Raw genomic sequence first — 18,481 nt, 5'->3', positions numbered from 1 at the left:
CAGTACAGGTATTAATATATATTATTCATACTACCAGCATGTCTGAGCTCATTTCTCCATTAATACAGTTTTCAAATTATGAAAATAAGCTTTCATTTATGGGAAATTTTAGTTTTGTGCAAAATTTTAGAACCTGTCATATCTGTAAAGAAAGGGATGGATATTCTTATACAGTCTAAGCCAGTGGTTTGATTGAATTCCTGCCCACAAATGTCTTATGATAATTTTTAAATATACTTGACTTTTTAAATTTTTATGCTACCATTCCAAACTTAACTTTGAAAGATGGTTTTTCTTTCTCTTTCCCTTCAGAGTCTCTGCAGCCTATTGGCTCTCTTGGGCATGATGCTGATTTGAGACCTCAGCAGCAAGATACCTCTAACTCCGGTGTTGCTGACATCCATCGGCTGTTTAACTGGCTATCAGAAACACTAGCAAATGCACGTCATTCTGATGCATCCTTGACAGACACAGTCAACAAAGCCTTAGGATTGAACACTGATGATGCCTATGAAGAGTTGAGACAAAAGCATGAGTATGAGTTGAACTCTCCCGCAGATAAGAAAGAATATGAGCAGCCTACTTGTGCAAAAATTGAAAATGTGCATTTTAAGGGTACTCAGAGCCCATTGTTAGAAATTGATACATCATTGTTAAAGTATCCTGTTGCTGTTTCTACCAGTGAAGTAGGCACTGACCATAAACTACATTTGAAAGAAGTAAGCATATGTCTTTTGATTACCTTTGTTGCTTTTGTGAATGTGTGTCTGAAAGAGGATGTAGTTGTGTTTCAATGTTTTTTTTCCCCGTTTCAAAAAGAAATTACACATTTACAATGAAAGTATCCAGGATAGTATTTCTAAGTTATCCTTGTTACAGAGGGATAAATGTAGATGTAGTTGTTTTCCTTCCTGCTTAGAGAATCATGTATATAGGCTTATATATAAAGTTGAATCCTCAAAAGATTAGTTTTCTACTGGCAGTACCAGAATCCGAAAGTGAGGCAGATGAGGTGACCACAGCCTGTACATCAGTGTCACAAACAAGACTAGGTACTTTGTATTTTTCATGCAAATAGGAATGGAAAGTGAGTGTCCTTTAGGATTACCTCTGAAGTGACTCAGCATTGCTTGACAGGACATCCAGTTTGTTTATGATACAGGCTTAGAGAGTACTGATCTCTAGCTGAGAAGTAACCTTATCTCCTCCAAGAAGGGGTTGTATCTCTGGGGAATAATAATAATAGGATAGCACCATGTTCCTACTGGCTTATTTCTAATTTCCTCTTTCCTCCTGTATTTCTTCCCTGTCTTTGAATAAAAGTTGTATGCATGTCCCCAGGCTTTCTCCATGCAGTTTTAGGATATTTTTTTTTTTTTTTTTAAGAGGAGGTTGATGGCAGGAGACCACTTGGGGAAGTATGTAACTTATGTAACTTAAATTCTTAACATTGCTTGACATATTTAATACTCTAAATCAGGTCAATGGCAGCATCAGCCCATTGCCTGTTTTTGTAACTAAATTTTTTTGTGGAATACAGCCATGCTCATGTGCTTAGGTATTGCCTCTGGCTGCTTTTGCACTACAGTGGCAGAGCTGAGTATCTGGCCCACAAGGCCTAAAATATTTGGTGCTTTACCAAAGAAGCTTACCAACCTCTGCTCTAAATCAACATCAAATTATGTTTTGAGGGAAAAAATTATGTTTAAATTTAAGACTAGAGAGTTACAACTTTGTCATGTTGATCTTACTCATTTGTAATGTTTAGATTGAAGCTTGTGGATTTGCTATTAAAAAATGTTTAGATTGAAGCTTGTGGATTTGCTATTAAAAAATGTTTAGATTGAAGCTTGTGGATTTGCTATTAAAAAATAGTTGTTTAGGGGCGCACTGCCTGGCTCAGTTGGTGGAGCATGCAACTCTTGATCTTGAGTTGCGAGTTCAAGCCCCACGTTGGGCGTGGAGCCTATTTTAAAAAAGAGAGAGAGAAAGAAAGAAAGAAAATAGTTGTTTATTCTTGACATAAAAATTAATTGAAAAGAAAGCTATTGAATATGTACTCTAATTTTTAGGATCCAAATTTAATTAGCATGAATAATTTTGAAGATTGCAGTTTGTGTCCCACTGTTCCCATTGAACATGGATTCCGCAGACAATCTAAGTCAAATGATGTTGAAGAGACTGAAATACATTGGAAACTGATTCCAATTACAGGTAAGAACAAGTATACTGAGACTTAGGTTTGCTTGGTTTTACTTAGGGACCAGTTTCCTGATGGGTTTCATCTTTTCTAGATTCCATTCTTGGGTCACTAGGTGGTTCATCTTACTTGGCTCTGACATCTTGGTATCTTATTTTGAACAATGTAATTGTTCATTATTGAGTGTTGCTGTTTTTGGTCAGTATCAGCAAGTATGTGCAAAACAGCCTGTAAAATCAGAAGGATTTAAAACATACTTACTCTTCCTATGGAGTTGTTAGTATGCAGACTTCCAAATGAAAATTGTTGACAGAAATGGAGTTTCTGATAAGGTGAGCTAGTGACAGAGATGAAATGATGGTCTTTGGGGTAGCGGATTAAATACTATCTTCTCAAATTATTAGAGCAGACTTCACTAACAAGCTATCATCTGAGAAGTGGGCATGTTGAGGTTCATCTATTTGAAAGAAATTTCTTAATATTAGATTATCCTAGAGAAATTAGGTCATTGTAGAGAATGGCCTAAAATTATCAAATGCAAAAATCCCTAGAAAGCTTATTGAACCATGTAGGTTAGCAAATGTTGAAAGATCATTTTGCAGTATTCTAATTTCTCTGTGCAAACACATGCATATATACACACATATATACATACTCTTAATATTCCAAGTTCTTACTCATCTTTGTAAGCTAAGCATTTTTGGAAATATTCCCAGGGCACATCTTTTCCATTCCTAGACCTTTATATAAACTTTAAAAAGAAAAAACAAATAACTTTTTGCTAAAAAGTAAGTAGACTGGCTTGTGACCCAGAAGCTACTAAGGCCTCCAAGGACTCTGAGAAGAATTTCTAAAACTTGATGAGTTTCCATGGGCTTTAGCACATTCTCTACTTAGTACCTTACCAGAGGGGGCAAGAGCCTCAGGAGTGATGGTAGAGAGGTAGCTGATACTTAGGAGCTGGAGATGTCGGCTTGAGTAGGAGGAACAATAAGAAAGTAGGCAGTTCAAGATGATTATCCTAACCATCCCTCATTTAGGCACCTTCATAGTTGATGTTCAGAGCCATTTGAAGGCACAGCATCTAGGTGTTGATATTCTATCATCACCTGAACGGAAAGGGAAACACCTTGCTATTTCTGAATGACCCTTCTGGATTATTTTAGGCAAAAGGTGGAATACTTGGATTTGTTAGCATTTGGGGTTGTCTGAAAGGTGCTTAATAGGTATCACCAATATCTGAAGAGAGTCTACAAATCTAATGGATGCTTTCCCTCAGGAGGGAATGCAAGAAGCCCAGAAGACCAGCTGGGGAAACATGGTGAGAAACAAACACCAGGTGAGAAGGCTCCCTTTGCTTTTCTTCCCAATGTGCCCTTCTTCAGAATTGCTACTTGCATTTCTGGTTCTCCATCAATAGGGCATCATATTAAGTTCTGTTAATGACAGAAAATTTGGACAATCTCATATTTGCATTTAAATCATTTGATTTGTATCAAATATTCTTATACAAAGAATGTGTTCAAAGAAGTCACTGAATCATTCTTAGAAGTTAAGTTTTCTTCACCTATAGTGTGATTCTATCTGATAGGACGACTTCAGAAGACTGGAATATTTTTCTTAATCTGTTCCTGCAGAATATCCTGTGAGAAGCAGTCTTCAAGTTTCTTTTAAGTTTAAAAACTACTAGGATTAAGACATTTATCTTTTAGGTACATTATTCCTAATCTTGAATTTTTTGACCCAGTTCTTCTTCTAATTATTTAAATAAGACAGTGTAATTAAGAGATTAGGAAACTTTGGGATTCCAGAAACAGTTACAGATGTTGCTGATTAGCTAGTTGCCATTGGTTCCTAGAAGACCTATTCTTTTGTCTGAGATCAGTCAATTGAACATCTCTGCAGATGGGCATAGGCATTGTTTTCTTGCTTTCAGTTTGGTGGTCGGACTTTTTTGTTTCCATTTCGTTGTGTCTTACTCTTTCAGAAATCTTCAGTGGTGGTTTGTTTTTTTTGTTTTTGTTTTTTCTTAATTTTGAAGAAAAGCCAAGTGACTTTTAATTTTAGTAGATCTTTATGGTTTTCCTCTCTTTGGGATTAGAAAAAGATTGAATAGTTTTCTTCAAGGACGTCTTTGTCCTAGGAAAAGATGACCCCAAAAAGCAAAACAGGAATAACAGATCTATGACATAAAGTGCATAAATCTTTAGTGCACAGCTCAATGGATTGTTACATGTGCATACACTTATGTTACCTCTATCCAAACTGAGATGTAGACCATTTCCAGCACCCCAGGTTTTCTTTTGTATGCTTCCAGTCAGTACTCTCCCTGACCCAACAGTAACCACTAATCCGATTTCTTTCACAATAGATTATTTTTACCTGTTCTTAATTAAGGTAAATGGAACCTACACATGTCCTGTTTTGTTTTTGGCTCTTTCACTCAACATTATGTCTGGAATTCATCTATTTTCTATCTGTCAGTAATTCTTTCTTATTAGAAGCAGCAGGGCATCTTGTTTATGCTTCACCATGCTCCCTCAGCATCTGCAGTCCTCTTATTTGGCATACCCATCTTTATATTTTGTGTTTAATAGTGTAAATACCTGAATGATGCTGCCTTTAGAGAACTCACTACTCACACTTAAAATCCTGCATTGCTTGAATGTCAGTAGAAAACATGCATTATTCTTGATATCTGTGTGTTTTTCTTTTAAATCATTTACTGATGAAGACATTTTTTAAAATAATAAAGTCAGTGTTAGTAATTAGAATCATATAGGGGAAATTTGTGCAAAATAGAATTAGGTGATGATAATTTGCATTTTTAAGCAGGGTTTGTTTAGAGGGGTTTTTTTCTTAATATTTATTTTTGAGGGGGGTGTGAGCACATGTGCACAGAGGAGGGGCAGAGAGGGAGGGAGACAGAGTATCTGAAGCAAGCTCCGTGCTGATCGCAGAGAACTTGATGTGGGGCTTGAACTCATGAACCACAAGATCATGACCTGAGCCAAGGTTGGACGCTTAAACTGACTGAGCCACTAAGGGGACCTTAGAGTTGTTGTTGTTGTTATTGTTGTTGTTTTAAAGTTTATTTATTTTTGAGAGAGAGCATGCATAAACAGGGGAGGGGCAGAGAGAGAGGGAGGGAGACACAGAATCTGAAGCAGGCTCCAGGCTCTGAGCTGTCAGCACAGAAGCTGAACAGCTTGAAGCTTGTGCTTCACAGCACAAGCACGTGAAGCTTGAACCCACGAACTGCGAGATCGTGACCTGCTCCAAAGTCAGACGCTTAACCAACTGAGCTACCCAGGCGCCCCTAAAGCTCTGTTCCACTTTAGAAAAAAATTCCTTTTATCCATAGCCCTTCAAGTGTAAGCTTATTGGTTTGAACTACAGCTGTACATTTTGGGAAGCAGGTTATTTCACTTGAAATAATACATAATCAGAAATTTAAAAATTATAGATAGTCTTCTGCAACCCGTTTGTTATGTAAGATAGAATTTAAAATGTATTTTGTGTGTGTACTAAACCCCATGTTGCAAATTTAAGAAGGATGTTTTGTATTCCTGAGTTATTTTATGGAACTTGAATTTTCTGGTTTCCAGTTTCATATAGTTTTCTTATCTTGGTGCATTGGTTATTTTGTTCCCCTTCTACCTATAGACCTGTTGTGGTCTTGCTGACAGGTGTCTGTGCAGTAGTTAATGGGTGGAGTGGCTCATGGTAAATACCAAGATTGGTGGAAAAATGTCACAAGCTGACAGCTGCTGATGCTGTTAAAGCCCTTAGAAAAGTGTGAATATGAGGAAACCCAAACTGAATGTGTGTGGAGAGGGCATGCAGCCACACCTAGGTGCAAACTTGAATAGGGAATTCACTATATCTTTAAAGTACCGTGGTTTTGAAGACTACACTTGTGCCTGCACTTCTTCGTATGGAGGTACCATTTTGTAGACTACAACAGCAATTTGTTGGGGAATATTTGCTAAGATCTAAGAAAATTAAAAATAAAATTGTATAATATCATCTAGGCAAAGATTGTTTTTTCTTTTCCTAAAAATATTATTACTATAAATTGCTGTTAAACATATTTTCCCCTTTTAAAAAAGGACTTAGGGTGTCTGTTTTGAACTGTAGTTTTAAAACCATATTGTGTTTTGAATTTAGAATTTCTGGGGAAAAAAGTATAATCTGTGGATTGTGCTGGTTGTCAAAAGTCAGAGTTATGGTTCCATTAAAATCAGTAGTTAGCTGAATGACCTCTTCATCTCAAGAGTGTAACTGTTAATGCAGATATGAAATATGTCCTCTTCCATATTCTTGAGCCTTTCTTTTCCTGATCCGAGAAGCAGAAATAAGCAAATGACTTAATTTGTATTGTTTCCAGTTCCAAATTGGCATTTGTTCAAACACTTCAAAAGGAATCAAGGAAAATAACATCCAAACTTGTCACTCTAGCTACCTAAATCCAAAGACCAGCCATAGATAGGGCACTTAGAAAATAGGGTTCACATCATTATTTGAGATTCTTATTCTACCTTCCAGTACGTAATTAATTCTAAGTATATGCTTTGATCTGACATTCCTATTTATGAGTTTGTGTTTTCAGGTGTTATTTTTTTGGATTGCTGTTATAATAATGAACTCTTCCTATATAGGTATGAAATCACCAGAAGAACAACTGGTGTGTCTGCCACCACAGGAGGCCTTTCCTAACGACCCCCGGGTAATAAGTAGACAGAGAAGTTCTGATTACCAGTTTCCATCCTCTCCATTTACAGACACACTAAAGGGCACCACTGAGGATGACGTGTTGACAGGTCAGGTGGTGACAGTGGAGGAGCAGTGTGTGCCAGCAGCAGAGCCACCAACAATGAGTGAAACCACAGAGAGGACAGTGTTAGGAGAGTACAGTCTCTTTTCTAGGAAGATAGAAGAGATTTTGAAGCAAAAGAATGTTTCATATGTCAGTAGAATTTCCACACCTATTTTTTCAACACAAGAGAAGATGAAACGGCTTTCTGAGTTCATATATTCTAAGACTTCCAAAGCTGGTGTACAGGAGTTTGTAGATGGCTTGCATGAGAAACTAAATACTATTATTATCAAAGCATCAGCCAAGGGTGGGAATTTGCCACCAGTCAGTCCTAATGATTCTGGTACTAAGATAGCATTGAATCCTCTGGGAAAGCCTGTCATCCCAATTTCCTCAAGTGACTTCAACAATAAACAGCTCCTTGAGCCACTTTGTAGTGATCCTTTGAAAGACACCAACTCCAGTGAGCAGCATTCCTCTTCATCTTTGGGTTTAACCGAAGTAGAAGTGAACCAGCCACACCATGCCACAGAGCTAATGGTGACTTCTGACCATACTGTACCTGGTGATATTGTCCGGGAACCAGTAGAAAAAGAAACAACAAAATCGCCCAGTGATGTAAACATTTCTGCCCAACCAGCTCTTTCAAATTTTATAAGCCAGTTAGAACCTGAAGTATTTAACAGTTTGGTTAAAATCATGAAAGATGTCCAGAAAAATACTGTGAAATTTTATATTCATGAAGAAGAAGAGAGTGTGCTCTGTAAAGAAATAAAGGTAACTAAATGAGAAGGTAATAGTAATGCTATATAAACTTGTCTTGTTGGGTCTAATGCCTATAAAATGGATTGTTTTTGTTTTTAAATGTTGATGATATACTTTCTTACATAATTTAATACAGACTGAAATAAAAAACTAGTAAGTTCAATTAAATTTAGAACCTGTGATCTAAGTATCTTAGGATTAACATCTTGTTTTATTGGGTGGTATTGAAGACCATTTGTATGCACACTGCAAATACCTTTAAACTCTTGATTCAGAGATTTTAAATGCTTTGTACTTGGGTTTTTAATGAAGGGGAGGGAAAGATACAGAGAAGTAGAGGAAGCTATCAGTGTTTACCTCTTATGGGTTTTTTTTATCAATCAGATAGAAAAAACTGTCCAGGGATGACCTAATCATTATATATGTAATCTTTTGGCATTTTCTTGATACCCTGGTCATGTCAGGATTCCTTATAGCCTTTTTGATCAAAAAACATTATGATCCTGAAAGATTCCCCAATCATGAAAGATTCCTCACTGCAAGGTGTATTTTTTTTCTACTGAAGCTACAGAGTAAGACTAGTGTTTCAAGTATGTGATTTTTAAAAACACTTGCGTGTGTCTGTGCAGATGCATAAGTATGTAACATTTGTAACGATAGGTAAATTATAACACAGTAACAATTATATCAGTGTTTTCATATTAACAATTAGCATTCACTAAATTACAGGATTTCAATTCCTTAAGGGAATACCATAGGTTTTAAAATAAATGCCTCCTCCCATTTATGGAATTTACTTACCATGATGAGTTTCTGTTTGTTTTGTTAGAGGAAGCAGAAAGGACTATAAATAAGGGCCTTGTAGCCTACAGTGGCCCAGAAACTCTGTGCTGCTGACATGTCCTGAGCCGTTGTCAGTTTGGGGATCTCTTTGATGTCAGCATGTTTCATGTAGTGCAGCCATAAGAACATGAATGGCATGGAAATGAAGAGGGAGGAAGAGTGCTCAGTGTGATTTCTTGGAAAGATGAGATCCGACTGTTCAACCGTCTTACCTAAAATGAACTTGCTTTTAAAACTTCTTACTGTAAAAAGACCAAAAATTATAAGCTGGTCTGTCAGACAGTAATTTACTTTTTCATTACCTGACTGTAAGCTGTTCCGAGATCTGCCCAGAAGCTTTAATTAATAATCTAATAATACAGAAGATGCTGCTTTATTTAGTTTAGGGCTACACAAAAACATCCTCTTTGGGGGTGACACCTGTAGACCGTTCTTAACAGAGCAGTAGACTGGTTGTGAGGCAAGCTGGGTTTAGATTTAATGGCTATCTAACCAGCCTTGCCAATCTTGAGAAAATTAATCTCCTGTATCTGTGAAAAGAGGAATGTGACCTCTAGGGCCCTGCAGTTTACCTCAGACTTCAGGATTCCACCAGCAAGCAAAGAGCAAAGGAAATTGCCTGTACTACCACCATGTGTCCTTTGAAAGGTAGTACCATGTCACCAACATGGAGGGAGGTATTAATTAGATGGGAGGGTCTATTTCGGCTGGAGGTATAAACTTGACAGATATGGCTAACTAGTATGTGAATGCCATCGTATACACTGAAGCTCTGTATGAATGACTTTGGGATTGTTGTGAATTAAATGAGCTACAGTGAGAAAAGTGCTTTATAACTAAAGGAGTATACTGGCAACCTTGCTGCAAATAGCCAAGGGCTTGCCTTAAATGGAGTGGAAAACGGGAGTGAGGGAGTGGTTGATGATTGGACTCTGGGTTGCCCAGAATAAGTAATGGAACTGGATTAAGAACCTGGCTAATCCATTGTTCTTATGGCTTTTTCTATTACCCACCATTGACATTTACTTAGTTTTCACTGCATAGCATTGTAACATTGTGACTGGCCACTTAAACTCTGAGCTATAGGTTGTTTATAAGAAGAGTGGACTTGATGATCTCTAGGGTCCCTAGAGTATAAGGTCATCATTGCTAGTGTTCGAACAGTAGTTACACTTGCCAGTTTATCTTGCATTTGTAGTGTTAAATGGATATTTGCAAAAAAAAAAAAAACTTCTTAATGTTGATTTAGTTTTTTTCTTTAACAGGAATATCTTATCAAATTAGGCAATACAGAATGTCATCCAGAACAGTTTTTGGAAAGAAGATCAAAATTAGATAAACTATTGATTATTATTCAGAATGAAGACATTGCAGGTTTCATTCACAAGGTAGAATATTAAGTCAAATTCACTATTATTTTGGCTATAAAAACTCCCTTATTTTAAAATCTTACTGCCTTTGAGACTAAAGCTGTTTGTTTTTAAAATATCCTTGTAAGGTCTGAAAAGAGAGAAAACTTCAAGGTTGGTAGATTTAGGGCTTGAGACCTAAATGATCCTTCTGTGAATCAGTTTGTGATCAAGTTTGTACCTTTGCAAAATTTTAAATTGCGGCATGTCCCATACCCTCCCTGTCACTCATCAAGACTAGGAATACTGACTCCTTGAATGTCAGTGGGTCTGTTCACTCTCTTTACATTGTCATTTTCATTCGTATGTCCCAGGTAAAACCTGTTTGTACCCTCTCTCTGCCACATCATTTCCCCTTTCCGTTGCATTTGGAGGAACCCCACCCAGTCTTCTGAGCTTGTCTCAAGTCCTACTACCCTTTGAAGGCTTTCCTGACTGTTCCAGTACCGTAGGCTCTTGCCCTCTGAATTCTGCCTGCACTCACAGGGCCAGACAGGTTGGCCTATATCATTCTGTTTCCAAGTCCGTTTGTAGGTACCTTTTCTTTAGAGCATTCTGTTTACGGTATTCACCGAGTACATAAATGTTGATTTATGTATTTGAACATGTTGGGAATATTATTTTTGTGCTTGGCTTTCCAGAAGCAACACACTAATATATATGAGCTGTAGTGCATTTTGTTAGACTTTTCCTGTAGGTCACTTCACACTTGAGTCTTAACCATTTCATTTTTTATTTGTTTTTGTTTTGGGATTTAAATAGGTACCTGGCTTGGTGACTTTAAAGAAGCTCCCTTGTGTTAGTTTTGCTGGTGTTGATAGTCTGGATGATGTTAAAAATCATACATATAATGAATTATTTGTATCTGGAGGTTTTATCGTGTCTGATGAATCCATTCTAAATCCAGAAGTTATCACAATTGGTAAGATTTGTGCATTCTTTCGAGCATGAACTTCTGTCTTTTCTAGGTTTTTCTGATTAATGACTCATGCTTTTGTGTTTTGTTTTTAAGTTTATTTATTTTGAGAGAGCTAGAGCGCATACGAGCAGTGGAGGGGCAGAGGGAGAGAGAGAATGAGAATGAATATCCCAAGCAGGCTCCACACTGTCAGTGCAGAGCCCGACGCAGGGCTCTATCCCACAAACTGAGATCATGACCTAAGCTGAAACCAAGAGTCGGACATTTAACTGACTGAGCGACCCAGGCACCTCAGTGACTCATGCTTTTTAAATGTATTGTCCATTCTGCCAATCACAGATAACTAATACATTTTCATATTGCCTCAAATTTCTTTTCTCTTAGTCTTTGCAAATAATTTCCTCTAAATCTGGTATAAAGCAAGGCTACCTGCTCCTACTGCATTTGTATCACTTCTGCTTGGTTATTGTTATCATCCTGTTCTTTTTTTTTTTATGTAGATGTTCTTAAATCTAAGAGTATGTATAGATCTGTCTCCCTCAGAGGGAAAAAAGTGGGGGGCAACACTACATAGGAAAGTAGACATTTATGGAAACCAATTTGACAATAAATTTCATATATTTTTAAAAAACAAAGTAAATTAAAATAAAAAACAAAAAAGGAAAGTAGACATTTCTGTATAATGTCAACAAAAATTTCTTCCATAATTCAGTTGTGGATTGACTATTATTTATTGAATTTAAGATGAACTTTGTTATCTCTAACAGAAAACCTTAAAAATTTTTTGACATTCCTCGAAGAACTTAGTACTCCAGAAGGAAAATGGCAATGGAAAGTCCACTGTAAATTTCAGAAAAAACTAAAGGAATTGGGCAGGTAAGATTTGAAAAATAACTGTATAATGGTTGCTGATTTAAAATTTTATTTTTCTGTGTTTATAGATTATCATCGATGCTGTTCAGTTTTCACAGGTATCTTTAGCCAGCCATAAGGGAATGTAGATATAATTCTAGCCTATTTGGAAGTAGTATTCTTATTTAGGTAGAGTTTTTCTTAAGTTGAAGTTCTAGTTATATATATAGGTAAAATGGTTTTCATCTTTGCCAGTTGGGGATTTAGAATAATCAAGAGGGAATAGTCTGCAATTTTTTTTTTTTTTTTTTTTTTTTTTTTTTTTTTTTAACCAAACTGTATATGCCAACTAGGTCAGACTCTTTCCCAACTGAGGACTAATTTAGGCAGCTAATCTAGTGACGTGCATACATACTGAGACAAGGATTAATCCCGACATAAGGAGATTTGTGATTAGGACATTCATTTATGGAAATAGGTGATTTCTAGCATACCCAGTGGTCCTTAGAACACTAGTCAGCTTGAGAGGCTTCACAAATGATAGAGGAGTTTTGGATACTGTATCTTCCTACTAGAGAGTCCATATAGTATATTTACATAATTAGGGATCTGAGAGACTAAGACTTCTGTTCTACAGGGGTGCTTGCGTGGCTCATTTGGTGAATTGTCCGACTCTTGATATTGGCTCAGGTTGTGATCTAAACGGTCGTGAGATGGAACCCCATGTCTGGTTCCTCGCTGAGTGTGGAACCTGCTTGGGATTCTGTCTGCCCCTCCCCCACTCACACTTTTTCTCTCAAAATTAAAAAAAAAAAAAAACACCACATTTTGTCAGCCAGCATTTCTGAAACAGACTACAAAACACTTTTTTTTATACCCTAATACCTTCTAATCCCATGGTACACTTAAGAAGGAAATTCAGGCTTAAATAACTGAAAAGTAACTTTTTGTAGTAATTCACTCTTTTGAAACTTGTTTTATCTTCAAATCATGTGAAATAGGCATCAGTGAAGCCTTACTTTTGTATACCAGATAACAGTGAGGCGCACAGGTGTAACTTTGGTACAAAGTTAGTACCTTTATCTTCCTGACAGTAGTCAGTAATTTCTACCACTTGTTGCCTTGTGCTTGGAGGTGTAGAAACAGCTTAGACCCATGTATTTTTTTGAAGGAGATATTTATATATATTTTTTGTCCTTCTGTGTCCTTCATTCAAGTTCTAAATTAGTAAAGTTAAAGGGAACTGTTGTTTTTTATTAAGTAAAACAACTGAGATTTTTTAGCCTAAGCTGAATAGCCGGCTCTCAGGCTTTTACACCCATAGAAAGCCCCTGGACTTACATGTAGGTTGCACATTTCCTGCTCCCCTCTCTCCCCTAGGAGAAACCCATTCACTAGGCACTGAACTAAGCAGTGCAGTTGTCATTAGTTGCCTCAATTGAGAAATTATGGTTTTAATTTGAAGCAAAAATTTCCATACTGTAGAAATGCAGATCCAGATATTGAACTATTTAATTTCACAGATTGAATGCTAAAGCTTTAAGTCTGTTGACGCTTCTGAATGTCTATCAGAAGAAGCACCTGGTTGAAATTCTGTCGTACCACAATTGTGATTCACAAACTCGAAATGCACCAGAATTGGATTGCCTCATCAGACTTCAGGCTCAGAACGTACAGCAAAGACACATAGTCTTTTTAACAGGTAAAGAGCGCCCTTAAGCTTCCTATTGTGAATGTAGGTGTGGATGCAAGGATTTTCTGGGCCTGTGGTAGGTGTTGAGCACTTTTATGGGGATTGGGGGTAGGCACCATCATTTGTCCATGTATAGTTTCAAGTGTTTTATACTAGAAACTTGTTTTTAATTTAGAAAAGAATATCAAGATGATTTCCAGTTATACAGATAATGGAATAGTGGTTGCAACTACTGAAGACTTTATGCAAAACTTTAAAAATCTTGTGGGCTATCACAACTCAATCACAGAAGAAAACCTTCCACTGCTTGGTGCTAATGAGAATCTTGAGTCGCAGTCAGGTAACTTTTCAGTAGTTTTCCTTTTCTTTAAGGCAGACAGAAAAAGAGGAACGGTTTTGTTTCATTTTCATATAACGAAATGCCTGTCCTGAAACTACTCACCCTTAGTGTTAATAGCTTCAGGGAAAGTGTTTCAAGGCACCTATGATTTTTATACTTAGCATCCACAAAATCTGCTCATTTATACTGTAATCACTACAAGCTGTTAAGAGTTACTGTGTTGCATACTATAGAGTAGGCATTTTCTCTTTGAGGGTTTGTAAGCTTTTATTGGCTGCTGTTGTCAGCAAAGGGGTTCTATTTTTAAAAGGAGGACACCAGATAATGGGGATTTAGCATTGGGCTACTAAATCTCCCCAGATGTATAAAGCAATTTAATTACAAGGTAGTAAGGGATATCCATAGCTTTAGTCTTTCGTGAGATGGACTCTGCTTTGGTTCCAGGTTTTATGTTAAATGAAAGATGTAATTTGTTTTTGAGGAAAAGCAGAGATGATCATTTGATAGAACTAACTGGTTTAGTCATAATCCAGTGAAGCTAGATGTCAAAATTTTTATTTTTTATTTGTCTTGTCAAATACTGAATTACCGTATAACTTTAGATGCTGTTTTGACATTAACCCCTTTGGAGCTGGGAGTTGGGATTTCCCAACATTAAACGTGAACACATTTCGCAGAAGCTTTTAGCATCGGATTATCTGGACATTCACACCTAGTGTGAGTGTTGTGACTAAGTGAACTTGTGGCAGAAGACCAAGCTTTAAGGGATTGTGGACTTGCAGACCCTGACGCGTTATATTGTGTGAGTAGTGTATAATTTTAAAACTTAAACAAATTGTGTATTTCAATAGAGGAGGACTTTTTGTTTTTTAAATGTAGCTCTTTTAGAAAACGATGAAAAGGATGAAGAGGATATGTCTCTGGATTCAGGGGATGAAATCTCACAAATAGAAGTATGCAGCAATTTTCATTCAGAAATATTGGCGAAAGAGACCAAAGGATCACGTGGAACAGATCAAAATAAGAATATTCAAATTGAATTGCAATCGTCTCTTGACGTGCAAAAAAGTTTATTAGAAGATAAGACTTGTCAGATTGATTCTGAAGAGAGAGCTTCTGTTGCTCTAGTGTGCTCTGAAGGAGAGAACAGCAGTTCAACTGAACAAGATGCATATAGCAGCTTTCAGGTTTATCACAGTCAATTACATATGTCCCATCAGTTTAGTCATTTTAACGTTCTCACTCATCAGACATTTTTGGGGACACCATATGCCCTTTCATCAAGTCAGTCTCAAGAAAGTGAAAATTACTTTTTATCTGCTTATACTCAAAGCTTGGATAGAGATAAATCTCCATCTCCATTAAGTTGGGGGAAAAGTGATTCTTCCAGGCCGTTTTCAAAAGAGAAATAATTATAGTAATTTTTTTTTTTTTTTGAAACAGGTTGTTATGGACTTTGTTTCTTATAAGTGAAATAACAATTTATATTTCATTCTCTAAACAAAAGGTTTCTTGTCCTTTCTCAAATGTTTTTTTTTCCTTTTATTTAAATCATGATGGCCTGTAACAGTTGAAGCATCTGAAAATTGAAATAAATATATATATTTTTAACATATATTGTACTTGAATTATCTCATGTTGGCACTTTTAAGTTTTACATTTATATGTCACCTGTACTTAGACTTCAAATTGAAGCCTGTTTTATACATAAAATTAGATATTTGCAAAACCATAGTAAACAATAACTTTTTCCCCCCCTCTGTCAGGATACCAGCTACTTTTGCTGAAATGACATATCAGTCAACTATTGTATTTATTTTAAGCTTTTGTATAGTGTTTTTATACAGGTATAAGCCAGTGATGTCAATAAATATTTACAGGATTTGGCTCAATACCTCAAGATTTAAGACCTAGGACTTAATACCAGGCAGCATTATTTTTATCTTTAAGCTTAGCCATGTAAAAATTGCCTGTTGCTAAAATTTTGCTCAACCTTTTATTCGAGGGTATTTGATAATTAACAATTTTCAGTGCTTAGTGTGAAATTTAACTTATCAAATTCAGTCTCCTATTTCAAAAGATAGGTTTGTTTATTAAAGGCATTGAACAAATTTGCTATGGATTTTTAAATTGGTAGTCTTAGCAAAATGTAAGTATATTTTTTGAGGTGTTAAACACTTAAGTGCTGTTCTAAAAAATAACTTCAAATTCACAAAGTATATGGCGATCAGTTTTAAAACTATATTGGTAATAACTGCCTGCATTACAAATGCAAACTGTTTTTGAAAATGCAGTTTCCACAAGTGAAAAGAAAAGAAGAAAAAAAAGGATTTAGAGAAAAGAAATACCAAATCAGCTACTCTAGTAAAAGTTGGGATGTGTTAAGTCAGACCTTCCTTTGGGCCTGCCCTTCAGAAGAACTTAGAATCTGAGTTCTAACCTTTCAAATCTTTTTATAGAGCAAAATACCTAAGTGGTATCTTAGTAATAAGCTTCATAAGTGTAGAAGAACGTTGTCTGTGAACAGGTCAGAAACCTGTCGTAAGGTAAGTGGAAAGTGTTTTTACAGGACTTAAATGCCTAGATTGTGATAGAGCAGAAATGTTTTTTTTTCTTTACTAAGCTTTACAAAAAATGTCCGTTTTATTGTAAAATATATATATATATATATATACACACAGTGTTGTACTACATAATGTACAAGTTTTAAATAAGCATTTTTAAAATAAATCTAGGTTATTTGGAAAATACAGTTATGCAATGAACACATTTTATAATTTAGAAGACAACAAACGTGAAGGATTTGATTTTCTACATTTAAAACGAAGAATTAAAATTCTCTTCTTGATTTGCAGCTAAAGGCATGAGATTAGTTTCCAACTCCCTTTGCTTCTGGAGAAGGCCCTGAAATCACATTAATATGTTAGTGAGGTGTGCAGCAGACTTGCAAATTATTCCTATTTTACATTTCAGCCCTGCTAACCCAGAATTCTATTTACTTTGAAAACCTATAATAATAAATTCCATTACTCAGCCATAGCTTGTCATGTTGAATTTTGAACCACTCAAAAAACTTACTCACTTGGATGCTGTATACCCAGGATTATCTTCTTAGCATAAAAACCAAGAGGGATGACTAACTTGTAAAACAAAGTCTCCCCAATGACATGGCTCTTAAAATGGTAATGAGACACACTGAAGGAGTCTCCCCAAACATCCAGTGTTTATCTTGACTGCACTAACCTTAGTGGCTTAGACAAGGCTCTGCTGAAATAAGATGTGGCTACTATACAGGTGGGTCACTGTGTACAATCATATATATTCCTGCCTCTTGACCTCACAACTTTTACCTCTATTAAGTGCCTTGTCACTTTAAAGGAAAATTGAAAATATTTACTGCTTGTGACATAACTCAATCTATATGTAGCCAAAGCTAGCATTTGGAGAACTGAAGGATACTTTCTACATAATTCTGTTAGTATGGGTGATTTTCTAGCTCTGTGAGAAAGAACTAGTAAGCAACTGTTCAATCAACAATTTGAAATGCAAGAGGCATTAGCAAATGACTGGACATGGAAAAGGGCACTTCTAAAGTGGCAGTTTATTTTTCTTGATAGAAAAAGGTTATAGCCTTAAAATAGTGTGTATGTTACCAGATTTTATTTTTATCTGACAATAATTGGTCTGGGAGGAAAAGATGTAGTCTGATGAGTAAGGTTATATGTATAATTTCACACTGGATTATATTATTCTTTGGGACTTGGATCACTGTTCTGTTCTGAACACTGCCAACACATTCAATTAAAAAAACGTGAACTGCATTACTAAGAGTTTATTAAAGCATAATTGTGTATTTTCTGCTTTTGGTTTTAGGGCCTTATTGATCATGTTTTACCTTTCAAATGTATGCTTTTTTTTTTTCCCATTCAATAAAATTGTCTTAATATTAGAACTGTCTCATGATTTCATACTGGAGAGATTTTTAAAATGGCAAATTTTTTTTTTTTTTAACGTTTATTTATTTTTGAGACAGAGACAGAGCATGAACAGGGGAGGGGCAGAGAGAGAGGGAGACACAGAAGCAGGCTCCAGGCTCTGAGCCATCAGCCCAGAGCCCGACGCGGGGCTCGAACTCACGGACCGCGAGATCGTGACCTGAGCCGAAGTCGGACGCTTAACCGACTGAGCCACCCAGGCGCCCCAAAAAAATGGCAAATCTTATTTCCATTCAAGGTTAATAACACAGGTGAATTTTTTATGTGGGAGAAGGGACATAAATCATGTAACCAATTAGGCACTGTAAGTAAGTAAAATACAGCCTTCCAGGGGCTCCTGGGTGACTTAGTCGGTTGAACTCTCAACTCGGGTCCGGTCATGATCCCAGGATTGTGGGATTGAGCCCTGCATCAGGCTGCACGCTGAGCATGGAGCCTGCTTAAGATCCAACACACAGCCCTCCATCAAACAGTTACATCCACACTTGGTGAAAAGGCTCATCATACCTGTCTCAGTTCTGATAGTCCCTTAAGGATTGCTTGTTGTCGATCCCTGTTTTTCAACAAGTTAGGATTAAGAAGTGGGTCCCTGACACCAAAGTCAAGTAGCTGTCCTTGTTCTTGGTCACAGTCTGAAGCCAGATGA

General features: G+C 36.5%; 2 protein-coding genes across 14 annotated transcripts in view; one reads left to right on the top strand and one right to left on the bottom strand.

The window, feature by feature from the left end:
- Positions 1-15,253, top strand: part of TASOR (transcription activation suppressor) — a 49,608-nt gene extending 34,355 nt beyond the window's left edge. The window contains exons 15-24 of one of the 8 annotated variants that reach the window (XM_042979181.1): positions 313-719; positions 2,073-2,214; positions 3,480-3,539; positions 6,985-7,796; positions 9,893-10,015; positions 10,799-10,958; positions 11,723-11,831; positions 13,331-13,509; positions 13,676-13,840; positions 14,720-15,253. In XM_042979181.1, the coding sequence (XP_042835115.1) occupies positions 313-719; positions 2,073-2,214; positions 3,480-3,539; positions 6,985-7,796; positions 9,893-10,015; positions 10,799-10,958; positions 11,723-11,831; positions 13,331-13,509; positions 13,676-13,840; positions 14,720-15,252 (2,690 nt within the window). In that variant the 3' untranslated portion in view covers position 15,253. Of the gene's footprint in view, positions 1-312; positions 720-2,072; positions 2,215-3,479; positions 3,540-6,861; positions 7,797-9,892; positions 10,016-10,798; positions 10,959-11,722; positions 11,832-13,330; positions 13,510-13,675; positions 13,841-14,442 lie in introns of all 8 variants that reach the window. The other 7 variants (XM_042979187.1, XM_007084433.3, XM_042979184.1 and 4 more) reach the window with 7 other exon arrangements.
- The window catches only part of CCDC66 (coiled-coil domain containing 66), a 50,915-nt gene continuing 47,309 nt past the window's right edge, over positions 14,876-18,481 (bottom strand). For all 6 annotated transcript variants that reach the window (XM_007084431.3, XM_042979190.1, XM_042979191.1 and 3 more), the window contains 2 exons: positions 18,343-18,467; positions 14,876-16,744 (listed from right to left, as the gene is read on the bottom strand). In XM_007084431.3, the coding sequence (XP_007084493.2) occupies positions 16,658-16,744; positions 18,343-18,467 (212 nt within the window). In that variant the 3' untranslated portion in view covers positions 14,876-16,657. The remainder of the gene's footprint in view (positions 16,745-18,342; positions 18,468-18,481) is intronic.

Source organism: Panthera tigris, chromosome A2 (assembly GCF_018350195.1).
Source record: "Panthera tigris isolate Pti1 chromosome A2, P.tigris_Pti1_mat1.1, whole genome shotgun sequence".
Taxonomy (NCBI): domain Eukaryota; kingdom Metazoa; phylum Chordata; class Mammalia; order Carnivora; family Felidae; genus Panthera; species Panthera tigris.
The sequence above is the reverse complement of the archived record's forward strand: the minus strand, read 5'-3'. Positions and strand labels throughout refer to the sequence as shown.